Raw genomic sequence first — 21045 nt, 5'->3', positions numbered from 1 at the left:
AAAATTAGCTCTTTGAAAATTACATTCAGTTGTACCCAAGCCTTTATCAGCCCTAAAACGTATACCTTGGGCAAATCTTTAAGAACTTCTATTTATCCCTGTTGCAAGGAACCTTTTAAATAAAAGTGGTTGTGGTAGGGCTGTGGCCCTGTTCGTGTCTCGTGCGTAATTGGTGGATCATGCAGCACTGTGGTACAAGTCATCCTTGTCCCCAGATCACACTCAACAACGTAGAGTGTTCCTACTGAAAGTTAGCGTCACATTATTATCAATTTGTTATTTTGTATACTGTATTTATTTTTATTTACTTTCTATACTTTTGTAGTGTTTCCGAAATAAGGCTTATGCTCTCACTTTGTGTTTTTGTTTGTTTGTTTGTTATTTCAAATAAATTATTCCAAAAATGTTAACCAGTCAAAGCATATAAAACTAAATCCTACACTGCTTCATGTATTACCGACAGAGTTTACATGTAAGTATGTCAACTTTGCAAAGAATAAGTTTGAAGAGTTACAAGCGCAAAGCAAAAAGCGAACCTGAGAAGAACACAAACGGCTGTAAGGAAAAAGGATAATATGATGTTTACACCAAATGCTTTATTTGCATGACCTTAAAGGAATTACAGTATTGCAAAAGCTATTAGTCTAAATTTAAGTACTAATTCAACTGATTAGTACGTGCAAAACATTACAAAACGTTACAGTTCTCATTCATTCATTCATTGATATTAATTTGGTTCTTAATTCAAAGCATTGCGAGATAAATGAAACTAATGGGCAGTTAATTAAATAATCAGAAGAATTCATAAGAAGAGATATTAAAGTATCGTGTGAAAGTGATTTGAAGCCAGGTATTTTAGTTTCTAGTTTGGAGAAAAATATGTCTTTGATTTGAGAATAAGCCTTACAATCTAGTAAGAAATGATTTTCATCTTCAATTTTGTTACTTGTACAAAAGTAACATATCCTTTCATTGCGAGGGATTTTTTCGTATCTACCTGTTTCAATTCTAAGTTGATGACTTACTTATTCTAAATCTAACTAATGCTTTTCTCGAAGGGTTTTTTCTTGTTAAAACTAGGTATGGCGAGGGGCTATAGTCGTCTTTGATTGTACAATAAAAACTGAGTTTTTGTGTTTGTCGAAGGGTCTGATTCCAGTAAGAGACGTATTTATTTTCCATTATGCAGATATACCGATTAACTATTGAGTCACTCAATGAATTACAGGAAAAGTCATAGTTTAGATCATAGTAGTCAGCCATTTTCATGAGATTAGAGTAAAAGCTAGTTTTTCCGTTATGATGAAGGTCACTTGACATTTCTAAGGCCTGTTTAACTGTAGAATCTTCGTCTTTACCTATCAGATAGTCTAAGTAATTTACAATCTTTTTATTTATATCAATGATCATGGGGAATTTACCGAGCAATGTTGGATGCCTTGTTATGTACTTGTAAATAACGTTTACAGAATTGCAAATGAGTTTTCAATTGCAGAGCTGTCCCAGGACTTAAATCTGATTTAACAAAAGCACCCCAAACTTCACTGTTGTAGGTTAGAATTGGTGAAATCATCGAGTAAAAAATTTTATACGCAAGTGAGGGCTTAAGACCATTCAAATCCGTGTTAGTACCGCCTGAGGCTGAAGAGCGCATGAAGAGCTTTTTGTCGGAGATGTTCACGCGAAAGTGTAAGATTTCCGGAAGATCTGATACGAGTTCCTAAGTAAGCATAGTTTTGGACGACGTCGATTACTTCACTGATTGCCTATGCGGAAGTTATGTTCACATTTTGGTCAGATATAAGAGTGAGAGACAATAATATGTAGTCGACATTTGAGGAGTACCGTATTAGATGTGCAATGAAACTGAGAGATTTTAAAGAAGATTTGACAGACATGGTTTATATACTGGAAACTGTACTCAGTTTTATAATAAGACAAGAAAGTTTTGAACAGATAACCAACTTCAACAGAGAGAAAAATTCTCATTGGTGCTGTAACTATGCCTTCTTGCCTGTCAATGACAACCAATCATTATAATAAATGTGGAAACATATCGTAACTTCAATTTCCGTAAAATAGTTTCTAGTAGCCCTTATCCCTAAAATTATTTTGGCAATTATCCCTTATCCCTTAAATAATTTATCCAGTCATCCGTTATCCCTAAAATACCGACTAACAAGGTCTCATAACAGCAATAACTGTTATTCAATATAAATGATTTGGGGATCTCTTGATCTTCTGATCATTTATCTGTACTTAAACTACCCTAAAACATAACTTTTGATGTTCAAAAAAGTACAAGATAGCGAACAGAGACAGATATGATCTTACAAATATTGCAACATTGCCATATGCCCTTCAAAGGTCTGTAAATATTACTTTGGCAGTTATACATCCCAAAACATCTCTATAAACTTTTAGTTCTGACTGATTTGGCAACTTAGCTCAACTTGAAGAATAAGGCCGAACTATGGAAACGACTACTTCAACATCGAAGATGGTGTTGTTCAATGGAGCAGCTTTTTTGACAAAGGTAGTATAAAGCACTTAAAGTCCGACCTTGAGTTGTGCAGACAACACTAAATCAAAATGATTTTAAAAAAAGTTTGCAACGCGACAGTTTTCGAAAGTAAGGATTTCTTTTAGGCCAGTTTTCAAGGCCGTAATATGTTGACCTGACAAATTGCACTGACGGCGAATCATATGTGTATTTCTTGTTTGAATGTGTCCTTTTTTTAAAAAAATTCATAGAAGACTTTAGACTGAATACCATCTGCAAAACAAAGTTCCTCTCAAGAGAGACGGCTGGCTTCAAAGCTGATTTCCTTTATTTATGATCTTTTCCTAACGTACTGAAGCCAGTTATTTCATATCTTTATTCCTTTATTTTCAATATTTTCGAAAAAAAAATGCGAGCAGCTTTCCGCAGTAAATAAACTATAGGTCGGGTCTTTTTTTTATTATTATTATTAAACTTGAGACTGACCCAATCGGGAAGATTTGTCATCCTTTTGACAAAGGTTTCATAATCGCAATGTTTTATATTTTGAACGTTTTTAAAGAAAAGAAAAAACTACAGTTGATTTTCGGATTTTTTCGAAGTTCCTGGGCAAGATCGGAAGATCGGAAGGTTCGAGAATGTAAAATCTCATTATAGAAATCGGTACACTATTGCATCTATTTTTTTAAACATTTTAATTTTATATTTTTTTTTATATTTGGGTCAGAGAACTTTGAAATGGCACGAGGAATGTAAGTCGTAGATACTTTTTTAGCTAATGGGGGAAATAGACACTATGCTAATAATTGACATTTCAAAGAGCAGTAGAAAGAGTGATGTCACTAATTGGAGAACAATGTGCAGGCTTTGTGTCTCCAATCTGTTTAAAGTGGAGACCGACTGACGGCCAGAAGTGCTGTTTTTCACACCATTTATGATACACCACCCTGAACACCGTCAAGAATCATATCGCACCATTGCACGATGGCGTCTTTCGGACAAGACACACAAAGAGAGCTGCCGCCATCGCAGTCTTTTTTTAACAATCCATTTTCTATAAGAAACATTTTAAATCTGTCCGAAGAACCGCAGGACAGTTGTGTACAGAATACGAGCAATCAAAGATTCCCTATCGTTCCTCAAGTGGTGAGGCCTCTAGAGTTTGGGCGGTATACTAATGTGGAGGTTGGTTTGGCATGTTATAGAACAACCCAAAGGCTAAGCGCTTTAAGAAATTTTGCTCCATGGCTGCTTGGAACCCGCTTTATGAGATTCTTTCCACGTAAGTGAATGAAAACGTAAAGGTGTTATTTAGTACATGTGCACTTGCGAAACTTTTACACTAGAACGGTCGACGTATCTTTCCAGCCAATGTTAAAAGGGTTTTTACCGCTTTGTCACCTACGCTATCTACTTTTACGCTGGAATCTGCGAAAGAAAAGGAAGAAAATTCCAGCAGAACTATGATTTATGGAGTGCGAACAAGACCCGACTTTGATGGAAGAGAAGTTGATTGAGGGGGGGGTACATACATATGCAAATGTTACTGCAATAGCAAGCTCGCTGAAAAGGGCTGAACTGTCTTACATCTTATTTGGGCTGATTTTTTAAAACATTTTTTAAACACTTCTTTTTTTTCCTGGGAATGAAGCTGTACTTTACACTACGACGGCCGCAAAGTTACCTCATATGCAAAGCTATTATTAGCTTTTGAAAATATAATTTTTGATTAATTCTTACATAAGTTAAGTAATTGTTGTTTACAAAAATTTGGCGTCAGGTCTTACTTGCGCGGTTGGTTTTTTCAAAGAGAATTATTTGAGAGCGATACAGTTAAACTTAAACATGTAGTGCCAAGTGCCTCTTCCCATTTACTACTGACGACTCAGGCCTGACCGCTTTGTTTCGGAGACGTAACAATGGATTACATTGGAATGAAAAAATAAGTTTCGTCTATTGGTTTCCAAAAGACATCTTTCACGTTAATACAAGCAGGAGATTTTAAAATACAATGGTATGTAGCACTCATCAAGGTCTATTAACGCAAAGACCAAACTTTCTCTCCTACGGATTAGTGATGGATTTGAAGCGTTGATGGGACTGCTATCACCTCAGTCTAAAACCCAGAGGAATTCTCTTAGAGGTTACCGATACTACACGCCTTGGGGAGCAAAGTTAACCCGATCGTCATCGCAATCACTGTTTCCGTTAGTTATTTGACACTGATGATTGCCTAGTATCTTTTCTAGCCAATAGTTATTATTAAGTTGTTTTAAAGAAGGTTGTTATTCATATCAACATGAGGAGCTTTGCAGTATAACCCGCTTGCGCAGTTAACCTTCAGTTACACTCTTGGTAGTTTATTTCACAACGTAAGTTTTTTATGCCTATGTGTATTGAAGAAAAGGTCTGTGGTTATTTTGGCTTCTTTCGCCTTTCTTAGCTTTCTCTCATCAACGCCAGAGTAGGCTAGCAAACTGACCTTAAAAACTACGGCGAAGTCAGCCAGTTTTCAAGCTGAAACCCGAGAAACTTAAGGGAAAAAGTCGATCACTTTTCGCCAGCAAATTCAACTTCAATAGTTCCATAGAAGGTTCTGATCACAAGAACTGATCCTTCGATCTTTTCTGTTTTGCAGAGTTATCATTATTATTATGCGGCAGTTAAAACTTTTTGTAAGCTATACACAGTTAAAATAGTGTAACTTTGCGTGTGAGTGTAACCAGTTAACTATAGTGAGAACTTAGTATAACAATATAAATTTAAAATTTAAAAAATATGTATACAACAATAATAAAAAATTATCACTATAAATAATGCTCCAAAAAATCAAAAATAGAATAATTAAATAATAAAAAAATGATAATTAACAGTTAATGAATGAGGCTGAGTATCATATGAAGAATTACGGAGATCGAGGAGGGTGTTATCCGTCGAGGCCGTAGGCCGAGGCGGACAACACCCTCCGAGATCTCCATAATTCTTCATGTGATACGAAAGCCGAATTCAATAGCTGTTTTATTATTCATTCAAAATAATTCCTAGTTTAAAAATATAGCTAAAATATGCTTACCTCCATCGATCCATCGATGTTCAGTTCATCTTCGATAGTGTACGTTTAGGTTTGTCCAGCTCCGCAAATATTCTCCAAATAGCAGATGTCGCCCTTCGAGTTGTCTTCTTGCTGTTCTTGCCATGTTTTTAGCCATTTTTTCGCCTAGTTCTTTCTCTTGAAACGAGTGAAATGTCGCCATTTATTCAAGTTCACAACCAAAACAACTCAACTTCGTCCCCAGGTCTTCTCGGTTAACGGTGCCTTAACCTGCGAAAACGCTGCATTTTTGACGTCATTTCCTCGTTAAAGTCAAAATTCTTCCAAATTTGGTCGTCAGTAACTGGTTATGGTGAATTAAACGTGTGCTTTTAGCCAATCAGAATCGGGGAAATATTTTGAATGAAAAATAAAACTATTTAAGATATCTAGAATCTAAAGGGATGATTATAAACTAAGTCTTAAAAGTTCTCTTAAATATATTGCTTATTTAGCGGTAAAAAATTAATTGACGATTACTTCATAACTTTAAAAGTCCAAAAGACGTTGAAGGAAGAGAGTTAATAATTTCGAAAGCGATCTTCATTGTTCATGTTGCAACCTCATGGCTCTTGGTTCTAGAGATGTTTAGTGTTTCCGAGGGTATACACGTAGAGCCTTCTGCATGTTATGAAGAGCTCGCCTTATCTCCAAAGAAGACGCAGTCAACGTAAAAAAAAGCAAAGACCCCTGTTTTCCCAAATACAAGTGCACACTCTGGAACTGGAATTTGCCAGGAATCGTTACGTGTCCGAAGAAAAAAGGGCTGAGTTAGCCACCAATCTTAGCCTCACAGAAAGGCAAGTCAAAACGTGGTTCCAAAACAGAAGAACAAAGTGGAGAAAAGAAGCTAAGGACAAACTAGAAACCGTCCTGATGGACAGCAAGAGACGCTTGAGAGAAGACATGGAGACGGCGGATAACCCTAACCCTAACCCGGCTTCCACGACAAGTACACAGTCCACACCATGTCAAGGATCCGCTGACCAATTATTTATTGACTTGGACAATTATAATCTTAAGCCATCGTCTTCGTCTTGAACAGAGGTCACCCTTACCTCTGCCGTACTACGCTAAAATATGTAAAGGGAGTTTAACATTTAAAGTTTTGTTATACAACTGCCGACCACCTTTCAGGTACAAATCTGAAATTTAGTACATCATCAATTTATATTCAACGGATTTTGCAGTTCTGATAACCCACTGCATGGTTTTTAATGAAAATGTAGGGTTAAATAATCCGCACATTTCAATATAGCTTATAGATAGCTAGTTGTATTTGACAGTGTCTGAAACAACTCATCACGGCTCATCAGAGGCTGTGAGGAACTTGGCTACTAAAACTGACCCACATTAAGTCGCAAGAAAAGGTGAAGCAACAACAACAAGCTTTATTTACATGACCATACAAGTGCATACGAAAACAAGTTTGTTGATAACATCCAAAAACTCGCGGCATGTTGTGATTTATCTCCCAGAGATTTGGAAGAAAGCCCATTTTAATGACTAAAATTAAAATGGTCCATTAATGGTTTTGAATGACAGGTTAGTCTGCAACAGCAACAAGCTTTATTTGCACGACTTTAACAAATACAGTAATGCAAAAGCCTTTCATAACTAATTATTGATTATAAATTCTAAGATGATTTAAATAGAATAAAATGAATTAAAGTAACTTCTTGCTTGTTTTAAGCTTTTCATTGCTGGGGAGCGACCGTAGGGAGCGAGCAGCAACATAATCAGGATTTAGGGGAAATATATAAGGGGCGACGAATTCTCGAATTCATCACTTTTTACCACAATGCATTGCATTTAACCACACTTTTTACCACAATACATTGCATTTAACCAGAGTGCATTGCGCCACGAACAAGTCAAATAAAAACACGGGGAAGTTCGCATCGTTCGCTGCCCAGACTCAGAGTTTTCTTTGTTGCAAATTTTCTACAGCACGGTTAGAGGTCTTACCAAATTTAAGACACACAGGAGTCTTTCAGATGAGTACAATGGTTAACTTGGGGATTGGATTTCAATTCAAGAGCCTTTGACTCGTCCAGGTGTTAAACCTGACGAGAAGATGAGTATTTGCTCTTCGACTCCGCAACACGGGGGATATACAAATTCCAGCTTGCTAGGAGGTGATGTGAAAGTGAGAAAATGTCATGCCATGCTATTCTTAAGAACCTGTATGAGCCGAAAATGGATGTGATTTTGACCATTCGCTTCAAAATAACAGCGGAAATCTCCGTGGTGTAGTGGTGAGGTGTAGTCGCGTCGAGTCGATGGTGCCGGGTTCGAGTCCTACTGAACTCTTTTTTTCCTTCTTTCTTTTTTTTTCTGTTTTTTTTTGTGTTGTTGTTTTCTATAAATATATAGCTAAATAACTGTTACTTAATAAAGTGCAATAAATAGCAAGAAAAGTATCATGTTTCCAGAGAAAAGATAGTACACCCTATATTAAATATATGGATAAACAATCTGAATTTCTATCATTTCCTACAATTTACTGTGGGAAAACCAGAGTTGATAACCACTTGATCATTTTTTAAACAACGTTCCTACGAGGTTCTTTATATAGACTGAAGTAATTATTCTAGTACTTTCCAACATGTAAATAGGAAATTCAATGTCATTTTCGATTCTTCTAAGTCCCACTGCCTAACTAATGCCAGTATCAAAAGAATGTGCCGCAGCATTACTATCTTTTAGATATCCTAGTAAAGTAAGTATAATTATTACGGAGAGAAGTTTATCCCTCAATGATCTCAATTCGTAGCATGAGGAAAAAAATGAAGTTAATTGAGTGCTTATAAATTAGTCAGTTGAGTTCATTAGATGGGATAATAAAGTTTCTTTTGTTAACAGTCGTTGAAATAGAATGCTAGTAGGTTTTATTTTAGTAAAGAACGTATCTCTTATAGAAGAATAGCTCGGGCGATAATCTTCCCAAACTCCGTCCAATATTGATTGCCTTAGGCCTAGGCCATACGTCGAAATTTCGTGAATCGAACCAAACTCTAAGTTGGGTCGACCCCCGGGGGGGGGGGGGACTCCGCATATTAAAGGGGTGGGGATGCTCGTCGGAAATTTTGAATTAAACCCCTAAAGGAGGCCGACCTGGGCGTGGCCCAAGCTTTTTTTGACCAAAAAATATACGTATCAAATATGTCTTTTTATATTTTTTCGCGTGCAACCCTAAACGAGACCTTCACGGCTAAATATGATGGCGTTTTGCCCAGAAAACCCTAAGTGAGACCAAAATCCGAAATTTACATCCGTAAGCGGGACGACGAGCATCCCCACCCATTTAATATGCCGAGTCCCCCCCCCCCCGGGGGTCGACCTAAATTACGTTAAGATCGTCTGTTAGGTCAGACGTTGAACTTAGGACGCGTCGAACCAATCAACCGAGTCAGACCAAAAAGCACCGTTGGTTCCAAAAACTAGGGGAGTGAAAGATCCTATTTCAACGTAGAGTACCCTCTGTTGGTACTTCCGCTTTTTTAACTCCTCCTGCTGGTTACACTTGGAGTTAACACGCGTTACTCTGACATCAAAAAATGCTGTAACTCCACGAGACCAAAAGTCCCCTGCCTTGAAGTCTAGTCTTGCCTCCGGGCTTGTTACCGCGCTTCTGAGGGTGAATCGCTCATTATCGAGAGGTTGTAGTTGTGGCTCGACTTCAACGTCGGTGCAAACCTTGCAAGTAAGTGAGGTAAGTAGGTTGCGAACACCATCGTGTGTCTGCAATGCAATACAAATTTTAATTTATTAGTTTAGTTGGTCGCATGTGCAGAGCGACGTGGACGATTCAAACTCACTCACAAGAACTTAACCAAGCCAGACGTGTCAAAAGTCGAACTTTTCATTAACTTAACTCATTAACTTTGGTTCGTCTCAAGAAAAGTTCGACTTTGGCCTAGGCCTTAGATATTCAGCCAATTTCAAGAAAGAAATCTTTAGATGCGTTTTGGGGAAAAAAAAATTCAGGTTTCTGAAATCAAAGCAAAGGTCTTTTTGTGTTTTCCAAATGGAAAAACGGATCATGAAAACCAAATCCAAATCCGGACTTATAAGTTTTGAAATTCACGATTTTGTTTTTGTTTTTGTTATTAATTTTTTGGGAGGGAGTGGGGGAGGAGGGTTAGTGAGGCAGGATTTAAAGAAAAGGTACCTAACTTATATCAAGAGCCATTATGGCTCTTGCTGATATCCTATATGCAGGCAACTCCGCCCCCCGCCCCCCCTTCTTACACTGGGCCCCTGACTGAACCTCCTGTTGCTGGCCCCATTTTTTCTTAAGGTGCATAATATATACTACTAATAATAATATATATGTTTGATCATCTCTTTATATTCTCAGATCGTTTTTTTTAATTAAACCCCCAGTCACTGATTTTTGCGTCTGCTTCCATTTTTTGCTCATGTACCAATTGTATTTATCTGCTTTATGTTTTTATATAGTGTTAAGATCCTAACGTATATACTGTATTCTGTTTTTAAAAAAAAGGTTCTCGTTTCAAACCGGAACGGTTTATATGTATTATTATATTGATTTTGTCATCTCCTCTATATACTTTTTTTTTTATGGTAGTCTGTGTTCTCCCTCGCCGTTAGATCCTTCCCCGCCCGGTTTATCTTTTATTGCGCAATTTACCGACCTAAAGCAGGCTATTTTCTTAACAATTTTTTTTGTTGTTGTCCAAGTTCTGTTTATTTAACTTGTTACGTTAAAAATAACCTTGATTCACAGCGACCTTAAAGATTTACCGTATTTATTCGAATAAGCGCCCAGTCTCGAATAAGCGCCCACTCTCAAGGTTCAAAAATTTAATAAGCGCCCAGGGAGATTAACCGAATAAATACGGTATGCCATAAGATGTATGCCTTAATCCCGGGGGAGGGGGGGTACTGCCATATATGGCCTATATAGGTATGTGCCGCTGTGAAGGGTATGGTTTTCAAGCAGTTTACTCTAGGATAGGGTATATAAATCAGAGCGTTTGGCTCTAGAATAGGGTATCATTTCTCAGGAAACTGATCAGTTGGTTGAAGATTTTATCTAGACTAGGTACACAGCTACTCTAGGATAGGGGGATTTGGGGAGTTTACTCTAGTATAGGGTAGCAAAATTCAGCTGAACTAGCTCTGGTGAAGGTTAAGGGTTCCAGGCTCCCAGCGGCACATCCCCACCCAGAAATTCCTACAGTGCCCCCCTCCCCCCGGGCCTTAATACAGTACTCCTTGCTGCTCAATTGGGATTCTTTACCCTGCCCACCTCGGTAAAAAATATCCTGATCCACTCCGGGGGTCTACTCCACCGGCAAGTACAATTCGTAAAAGTCCCCAATAACTGTAGCCCGGTTTCACCGGTGAAAAATTCCTCGCACATTCTCCGATATGTCCCGCCTTCCGGGGGATGTTTACATTGACTAGTACATGAGGCGATTGGGAAACGGAGAAAGGGCCCAGTCGTCAAGGGAAAAAAGAAGCTCATGTAGTCTATTTAACAGTGCTGTAGGTACGATAAAAAAACGCTTAGCGCGCGGTAGGTCGGCGGTATATTAGACGATCTGCACGTGTGGAATGGAGATAATTGTCACGAGTTCTGACTGTTAAATACTTTAATTCTTCCTGACACTTTTCACCAAATGCTATGGATGATAACAATCAGCAGCTAATCTACGTTTCACAAGGGCGCCATGTCGGCCAACAACTTGCAAACATTTTACAAGGGACGCAGATATTTCCGGTACCTTAATTACCTTTAAGATAAGGACGAATTTGCATGATTGCTGCCTTTGTCTTGGGGAATCTTGGAACAAATTCAGTGGGGTTTACTGAGTTTTTCTGTACTTATCCTTTAGGTGTCCCAAAATGAAAGAGCTCAGTGTTACCTACAACAAAGAGTCCAGTAGTCTCCGTGCTATCCAACAAAACAAAACACCCCAACCTAGCTACCCTGTGAGCAGAGGCCCCTCGATTTTCCCGCCAGATCATTAATCTGAAACTGAACAAGATCAAAGGGTCTCTTTTCGCAGGGTACTGAGCCTACGTTGGTCACCAAAGGAGCAAAAAACACCACAATAGAACAGAAGGGTTTTTAACAGGGAAAATGCAAAAACAATGACTGGTGGAGAACTTCTATCTCTACAATATACTTGCGAAACAAACTGGCTATTGCATTCTTATTCCTTCCTTTTAAGGCGTTTAAGCATAACATGAAGGCCTTTTGAGGAATGAACAACTAGTGCTGCAGTCCATAAACAAGGTGACCAAGGTGAACAGTTCAGGCGAAAAACATCTATATCAGTCGGCATCCAGGGACGACAAGAAACATTTCGTCACACTGCGACGACACAGCAGTCATGATTTTCTGATAGCAGCACTTTGGAAAGCTTCCAAGCAGAATTTTACTTTGAAACTCGACACACCAAAACTTGATACTGTATTTGTCTAAGCTAGAGAAACCTGTAAATCATATGGAGATCGCCAAGGACATCAGATAAGACGGAACATTTCAGTTGCGTTGTTCTACAGGCAACCATGAGACTACCCCAGTTATTACTTGTTTACAGTAAATCTCTTTAAGGTATTTAATTTACCGTGAATTTAGCTTCAGTTAGTTGTTCTGGTGTCGTGTCAAGAAAAAATATATATCGTAAACTGAATAAATGCGAGATTAGCCGTAACTATCAAGTGGTTTGCCTTTAACAAAATGCATAACCGCAAAACTGTTAGAGACAGAAAATCAAATACATAAATACAGTTACTGAGAGTATTTTTAAAAATTTTAAGCGACTTCCCCCTTGCCCCGAAAACATTTGCTCGAACTCTTCATGTAAGCACTGCTTATGGAAAGTTACCAGGAAAATTCTAGAGTTTTCTCAACTCTTTTGATCGTGTAGAACTTCGAATGAAAAATGTTAAAATAGCTTGTAGTGTTAAGAGAAAGTGATCGCAATCCATGCTATTTCGTTGCCTTTTTAACCTCAAAGCCCAGGGCCTTGTATGAAAATACAAAGTACAGGCATGCCGTTAAGTTTGAGTCAAACAACCTTCTTCCTCCCATCGCTTTGCAGTCCTGAATAAACACTCAACGTTCTCTTCAGTCTACTAGTCAATTCGCCGACAATTATCCTTCAAACAGGACTAGGTGTCTCTTTACCACCGTCAAAAATCTACACTGATTTCACACGGCGACAACTGACTGTTTTCGTATGAAAAACAGCAAAAGAAACCAGCTAAAGCCACAGTTTTCACAAACAAAAGCTAATTGTAATACAGGGAGTAGATTGCATGTTAATTTGAAGCCGTCAAGTTTTTTTTTTCTTGATGCTTGGTTTACAATACAATTCTTTAGCTATTTCAAGAGTACCTGTACACGGGCGTCTTTCTAGCTGCATGACTCAGTACTAATACGTATTCAAACTGCTCAGTGCGTTACGAACTTAACTTAGTAAATGAACTGCTCTTATTCCTCAGTTTAGTGTATTGTGCAGCTGTGTCATGTAGACCTCACTTACTAGCGGTATTTATGTCTTATTTTGTCAGTTACCTTTTCTGTCTATTCTCTCTTTCTTTTACGCAAACAGAAGACTTTTGCGCAGTTACTCATGTATTTATACAGGGTACAATGGCTTCATTGATATGTGCGGTTAAAACCGTAAAAAAGGAAAAAAGGAAAATTACATTCTCAGCTAAAAAATATCATATTCATTATAAAAATATATGTTTAATGGTAACTTTAAAAAAAAGTACAAAATAGGTAAATATGGACTATGCTAATGTAAACAGGATATTGCAGGCTAAATACGTCGGTCACCTGGAAATTCTCGACCGAATCATGGAAAACGTATCTTCGAGTCAGATTCTTACGTCTGTTGAGTCATCCACAAAATTCGGCTTAAGAAATTCTCCATTTGACTAGCCTAGTGTTGTAATGCTTAGTTCGGTTTCTTAAGGAGTTAAGAGGCTTTAGATTACAGCTCAAGCTTTGTAAGAAAACTACTGCCCTAATTGCCACGACTTAGTAAGATTACAAATTACACAAGTGTATGAAACTTTAAAAATTCAACGATATATAATTTCAAAAGAAGGAATGAATATACTTCCTACGTTTTCCGCTAGATTTCACGTAAGAAGCACTACAGTCTCAGTTGAAGAAAATGCAGCTAGTTCAAATCAATATTACTAACATTTTAGCAATCGTAGCCATTATGAACACGGTAGCGTTTAAACCGGCAATGCACAACTTTGCAACACAATCGTTTAAAAACTTTGATTTAGTAATCGTCAGTAACCGGTCAAAAGAAGGCCTTTCACGGCCACGAAGAAAGTCCTGATTGTGCTTACAGGTTGGTAGTTCATGATCAGCAATCAATCTCTGTTTTCTGTCTGACACAGTAAAACAAGAGATACAAATGCAAAACAAGGTAAGTACAAGAGAAGGTCAACACTAACTAGTCGATAATTTTACTTCTCTTCGCGGCAAACTAGCAGTTCCCAAAGGCAGTTCAAACCCTGGATATGTTCCTGATGCGGACATAGTTCCCCGAAGTTTCTTTCTTGTTTGGGAAACAGTCGTCTCTACTTTGTCTCTGAGTTCTTTTCTCCACTTAGTTCGTCTGTTCTGGAACCATGTCTTCACTTGCGTTTCTGTTAGGCTCAATTCTGCGGACAGTTCCGCTCGCTTGTCTTCAGTGATGTATCGATGCTTCGTGAACTGTTTCTCCATGGTTTCCACTTGGTGTTGTGAAAACAATGGCCTCTTTTTCTTCTTTGTCGACAGTTTTCTTCGCTTCCTACAGTGAAGATATGTGCAGTGTAGAAGGTTACCTGCGAAAGAGGGCAAGAAATTGAACAACCAGATGAGGCATTTGATTTTAAGTAATGGACTGTCAGAAGCGATTTTTTTGTTTTCCTCTTAATTATACCAAAAGAGAAGCCCTATTTAATTTCCATTTACCGCAAGGGAAATTAAAGGAGCATAATTTGGAAGCTCAAGGTTTGGTCAAACTGTTCACGATGTTTCTTATCCACACAGTAACTGCTCACATCAAAACAAGTACCTTTCACCTCACCAACGTTTAATTAAGTTAGGGCAGTTGCCGGTAAAGCTCGCACTTTCATATATTTTTAAGTACACAGCTTCAGCACGGATCGCAACTTAGGCAGAGAAACACCCCGTCCCAAATTTAATTATTTTAATCAGCTACCAAAGGTACAATTAACACACTCATTTAACGTGCAAATGCCGGACAACATGATTTAATTCTTTCTCTTTTCGTCCTGTGTTTTAAAATAAAGGTGTTATTTCTACAGCTATTGACACATCAACAAAAAAGGCCTTAATGGCGGAAAAAGTGTCATCGTGTACTTCTGCCCATGTACTAGAATTTATAAAGGAAGTAAAAGGGACATAAAGTGTTATATTCTATATATATTCCACATCCAGCAAGATTGATATTTTTAGTGCGAGTACGTATATATGTTACAGACTATGAAATGCATTTCACACGTACGGAGAAGAGATCTGCAAATTCTATAAAATCTAGTCCCTGCACCTGACTTCTGAAAATCCAAGTCTGATCGCCTACTCTTCGATGGACAAAAATAAAGTAGGAAGAGTATGATTAAAGGTGGTCAACCTATCATGCAATAAGGTTAAACATACACTTAACACGATTAGGAAGGCCGGGAATGGCGGGTCTTAAAAAAGTGTGAATCGTTTTCAACACAAGTGAACTAAAGCACTTACCGGAGGGGAATTGAGTCATCATAAGACCTGCACTGGTTGTCCAGCGCGGATTTCCCATCTCTGTACCACTGTTCATCCATGTTGAAGGAAGTGTGTACTGTTGCAGACCGAAACTCGAACAAGGGTTTAAAAATGGTGACGGATTGTATGGTACATGAGTAGCGACAACGGAACTTGGTATCGAGTAGAGTGCTGCAGCTTCACAATCGTTTGCTGGCTGGAGTGGAGGCAGAGGCTCGATCATGTTACTTTCATCTTCGAGATTAAGAATATTTTTGATGGAAAAAGTGCTTGTACTAAGGGATCGTTGGCATGCGACCCTCTTCATAAATTCCATGTTGGAGCATTTAGATGGGTGGACGGCGTCAGGCACTTTTCACCCTCTTCAAATAGACACGAGACCTTGCGCCTGCGTAATAGGTTTTCCCTTAATCCAATTAATTCATTCGATTAATGACAGTCATGCAAGTCAGAGGATGTGAAGTAAAAAACTATTCTGATTAAAAAACATCAAGGTCTTTTGCTTTTCAGTTGTCTAAACTCATTTTGCTCAAAGTAATTAGCAGTTTAATTCTTAGGTGAAAAACGGTGTTCATTCTCCGCTTTTTCGACTTAATCTCTTGCTATGATACAAATGTCTACCCCAAGAAACTTCCGGCTATCCTTTCCTACAGGAAAAGGCTACACCAAAGCAGTTGAAAAGTTACCGGACGTTGTGGTTAAAAAATTTCTTAAAAAGTGCAAATAGTATAATTTGAGCAGTCAAGTAATTAATACTAACTTAAGTGATGACCATCCTTCAATGTATAATCCTTTAATTCCTTGACGTCAAAAAAATGAAGGGGTACCAGTTAGCCTAAAAGCTGACAAATATCCAAATAATAACTCAGAATTTTGGGTGTGTCCATCTAATGAAACCGAAAATAAGCTACGTGTTAACACGGTGCATCCCTTTGTTGTCCACGAGGAATATGATACAACTGTTCAAGCCTTCATAAAGCTATTTAAATTAAAATCAGGATAGAACAAGCGTGTCCTTTTTTTGTTTTTAAATGGCGTGGCAACGTCTCTTTCGGGCCATGATCCTTAAAATAGTCAACAAGTTCACTGATCATCTGCAGTTAACGATAGCGTCTTTTTTAACTGGTTTATTCCCCAAGAAGTCCAGACATGATAACCTTGTCCGGTGACAGGCCCTGATTATTCTGAACTAAAGTTTAACAGTACTGGTGAGCTAGTAGTTCATCATTTCTCGGATCCATTCCTGGAAAAAAACGTGTTAAGAAACAGCTAATTGGTCTAATTGCACTCCGTTGCATACAGTTTTTTTATAATTATAGCTACTAATGTAACTAGATCACTACAATATTTCTAATTTAACACTAAAGGCGAATTATTATAGTTGCCGTTCGCATTATCTTTGAGGAACTTCATATTTGAAAACTGTATTATGCTGTATGCAGTAATCGTAATCTACACACAAATCAGATAAATTAGTTACTAACAAAAGTATCGTGCTCTTATGTTGCTATTTTGCATTAGTGTTTGTCACATGCTTAGCGCCAGTTTGGTTTCACGCCCTTCGTCAATTCACGCAGTCACGCCTGCTGTTTCTTGTCAGTTTATACACACACCTTGGAATGTAAAGGATATGTCAAGTCCTTTTCGACACTACTTTGACTGTATAGTTGGCAAAATAAAAAAAACTGTATTTGTAATCACCAACACCGGACGGTTTTATTCAAGCTGACATGTTACTTCAAAATATCTTGCTCCATGATTTCCATTCATTAGGGCATAGTCGGGAGGAAACGCCACCTGGGTCAAACCGCTGACATACATATCATATCGCGTCCCTCGTTTCATATCCCTTGTATCATTTGTACGGGTATGTATCGCCCCAAAGGGTATCGGTTTTGAGCCGACGGCTATAGAATTTGCCCATTATGGCTTGAAATCAAGTATAGTTTTCAAGAGGATCACGAAAGGGTATCGGGGAATGTAAGAAATGTATTGTCCTTTCAAGAACAATAAACGGTGACGTCCCAGCTGAAAAAAGGGGGGAATCGTATGTTTTTATCTCAAATATTGTCAGGATTTGGACAACCGTGTCAAACCCCCCTGACCCGAAAATTCCTAGGAGTAACCCCCTCCCCGGGTTTCATAGTATATGGATTAGAATACAGAGCCCATCCTTACTACTTTTTATTTTTAGAAACATCTTACCTGTTACTGCATATGTGCAACAGTGCCTACTCTAATGCGCATAACCGGCGTCCTCTGGTTCCGTCCCTCCTAATATCACCAATTTCTTTACTTCGGCTGATCTCGTAAAATTCACTCACTTTCACCTACTCAATTTCCCGTCTTCAAAACGTTTGCCTGTTTCTCGGCTGCGGCACTTTCGGGATAAGAAGGAATGTTTATCAGTCTACCGATATAGCATTGTCATCGGTTGAGTGATATTTCTGTCGATTCTTACTACGTTTTTGAGGATGTGGTTCAGTTATTTCGTCTTCGCATAGCGTGCAAAATCTCCGCCATTTTCTCCAACTCTGACGACCAACAATTCAGCTGTTCCCATTGCCTCCCTTTTCTTTCCATGTCAATACCTATGACGTCAATCTTATTAAAAGGATCGGCCAACAATATCCAAATTTGATCAACGCTAGCTGGTTACGAAGAGTTAGCCGAGGATTTCAGCCAATGAGAAAAAGGACGAAAAAAACAGCTTAGAAAATTTGCTTCAGTCCTTTTTGGCTGAAGTACCTGTAGCTGTGAGCTGTGAGCTATGAGCTGCAAGTAGAGTTGAGCACTTTTAAAACAACTGAGAACATTTAATCTTCCTGTTGATTATAGCTTTTAGCGTGTCTTTAAGCTTTTTTCTGGTGTACTTACTTAAATTTATACGGTACTTTATTAAACAACAAATATAAAAATATAAATTGTATTACAAGCCTCACCCAAAAGTTGCATGGAAAAAAAATTATAATTTGAAGTAAATCATTAGTCAGAAAAAAAAAAGACCTGTTAGTTCGCCACCATAACCCCGCTTCCCCCCCCCCCCCCCCCCCGCCCCCTCTGACCCTGTTGGAATTCTAGTTAGTTTATATTCCCCGCTTATTTTACGCCTATTTTTTCAATTCTCAGTTCTCCCCAACTCAAAATTGCGCCACAATATCCTCTTTACAATGTGTTTGTTCAAGTCTAAACTTTTCCTTATTTAGGATTTGTGGCTAAAAAAGACGCCTCACTTATGAATTTCATGTCCACGATATTCCCCTGCTATTGGTCCAAAGTCGGCATGCAGAAAAAGTATATGCCGTTTATTTTTTTTTAAGCTTGCGAGCGGGCGGAATCCTCCAAATCCTGCAATCTGATTGGTTCCGAGAGCGGGCGGTTTTTTACGATCTTGCCCGCTAACCCGGTCGGAATCGTTGGCAGTTTCATTCACAAGTTTGTTCGTTGTTTGTGAATGAGCAAAACCCGTAATTTTTAACCATTTTTCTTTTAAAACTGGCGCTATTATTAGCATTAGCTAGGGAAAAGTGAATTTTGTTATTCAGACAAAAAATCTGAAGGGAGAATCAAGCAAGTCAGCCAGGAAAACCGTACCCGGCGAACAGAGTCTCCTTCGATCTTCCTAGATAAGTCGGGAAGAGGAAGGAACCTCTGCCGAAATCCTCGACAATTCATATTGAGCATGCTCCAAATTCAAATTTTTCTGCGACGTCAATCAAACCGTTACCGTAGCATCCACTGTGTTTGTCAGCAAATGTAAATGTTAGCGGGAACGTACCGGTTCGTTTTCACCCTTCCGTAGCTGTGTTTTTCCTCTGGCTTTGGAAGCTCTATAGGAACAATTTAACCTTTGGAATCTAAACTTGCCATGTTCCATGTTTCAGTGTAAAGAAGATAGAAAAATCTTATAGCTAAAGTAAAACGACCCAAAACTTACGGTGCTTTTCAAAAACAAAGCATCTAACCTTGAAACACAGAAACACCACACAAAACGAATCGAAATCCACCAATCACAAATCACGAACGACGAACTTTTGTTTCCTAAGAGGTTCGCTAAGATGTATAAAAGGCGAGAAAGCGAAGAAAGCGCCGCTTCTCCAGATTTTGATTGACGTCGTAAAAAAATACGAAATCTAAAGACGTTTTTGGCATCGCAAGTCGGGTGTTATCCACAAACAGCTGTAAAAGCATCGGTCATTTAAATGCAACATGGATTCTGTGGCCTCATGATCTTATTTTGAATTAATGTTATAGCAAACACAGAAGAATAAGGATAGATATTGTTTCTTAAATATTAACACTTACTGGATTGTGGATCCGTTCACGCAAGTAAAATCGGCTAAGTACATGGTTAAATCCAAAACAAAATCCATCTCGAATCTGGGTACATTTTCCAATTTTCTAAAACTGAACGTTCAATCTATAATTTTCTCAAAATTCCCGCATGAAATTGAAGCTGCAGCTATTTCTTTTCCTATGGAGCGTGGGTGCAGAAAGAGTCAGCAAAATTCCAGAATATGCGTGCGTGCACAGATAAAACTGGTTTATCCAGTATAAAACTTGTCTGACTCATCCAAAAAGCTGCATGATCGGCAGATCAAAGGAACTTGAAGATGTCGGCAGAGTCGCTTCCTCTTTCCCGACTTATCTAGGAAAGGTCGAAGCGACTCTGCTAGCAGGGTAGGAAAACCGCTAAAGTAAAGCAAAACAGGTGGCTTGTGATGTCGCTTCACTAGCTTAAAAACTACGCTGTAAGTACTGCAATCTTGCCTTTATGCACCGTTTACTCGACATTTTTGCTCCGTTATAAGTTTGTTTTCCATTTTCGCTGTCTGAATGTAGATTCTCCCGTTTTTCATCGAATTTTGCCTCGCTTGTTTTCTACTTTTCAGAAAAGGTTGTTGTCAACGATTGCATTTAGCTTTCAATTTTGAATAAATAACACGAACAACTTTTCCAGCAGTCGGTTATCGCCGTTTTCATTTCTTTGTTTATATACTTGTTTAGTTACCCACATCGTCTTCTTTTATTCGAATTCAATTCAAAACCCTAAGATTGGTATTTTTAATTAGCTCTTTTTATAAAGCTTTTGTGCAGTTTTTATCCCGCTCGATTGAATTTTAATCTTAAAGTAAATATTCAGCCGACGAAAATCTTTGCTGTATTTTCTTTCCTGTGGCTCCTAAGTTCGTCAATTCTTTTATCCTTGTTTGACACTCAGATTATGAATTATCTACCAAGACACAAAAACCTTTCTTTATTCTAAAAGAGAGCTTAATTATGATAATATAAATTACAAGTTCAAAAATCATGTTGTAATGTTTTGCTTTGGTTTGCAATCGATCGCGCGCTTTGAACATCAACACGAACGCGCCCTTCTTCAACATACATAGGTTGGAGGCTGAAGTGAAATTTTCCTGAAACTTTTAAATCTCAGTAGGAAAAAAAAAAATGTTATTCACCGCCCTATTGTAGGTCGGTCCGTATTGGGAGAAACTGTGACCTCGGTCTGAGTACCGCCCTCGGCCCACGGCCTCGGGCGGTCCCTCGGACGGTACTCAAGACCTCGGGCACAGTTTCTCCCAATACGGACCTCCCAGCCGGTGAATCACATATATATATGTCCCATTTACGTAATATTGTTGCAATTTTTTAGCAGGGAGAGAGAGA

General features: G+C 38.4%; 1 protein-coding gene across 1 annotated transcript; it reads right to left on the bottom strand.

Moving 5' to 3' along the window:
* Positions 1-13774: 13774 nt before the first annotated feature.
* Positions 13775-15697, bottom strand: LOC140929379 (uncharacterized). Its single transcript, XM_073379180.1, has 2 exons — positions 15355-15697; positions 13775-14432 (listed from the first exon to the last, which is right to left on the bottom strand). The coding sequence occupies exons 1-2, from the start codon at positions 15689-15691 to the stop codon at positions 14053-14055; spliced, it is 717 nt and encodes a 238-aa protein (XP_073235281.1). The 5' UTR covers positions 15692-15697; the 3' UTR covers positions 13775-14052.
* Positions 15698-21045: the final 5348 nt, after the last annotated feature.

The sequence above is a fragment of the Porites lutea genome, chromosome 3 (assembly GCF_958299795.1).
Source record: "Porites lutea chromosome 3, jaPorLute2.1, whole genome shotgun sequence".
Classification (NCBI taxonomy): domain Eukaryota; kingdom Metazoa; phylum Cnidaria; class Anthozoa; order Scleractinia; family Poritidae; genus Porites; species Porites lutea.
Note: the sequence above shows the minus strand (reverse complement) of the source record. Positions and strands in the feature narration are given on the sequence as shown.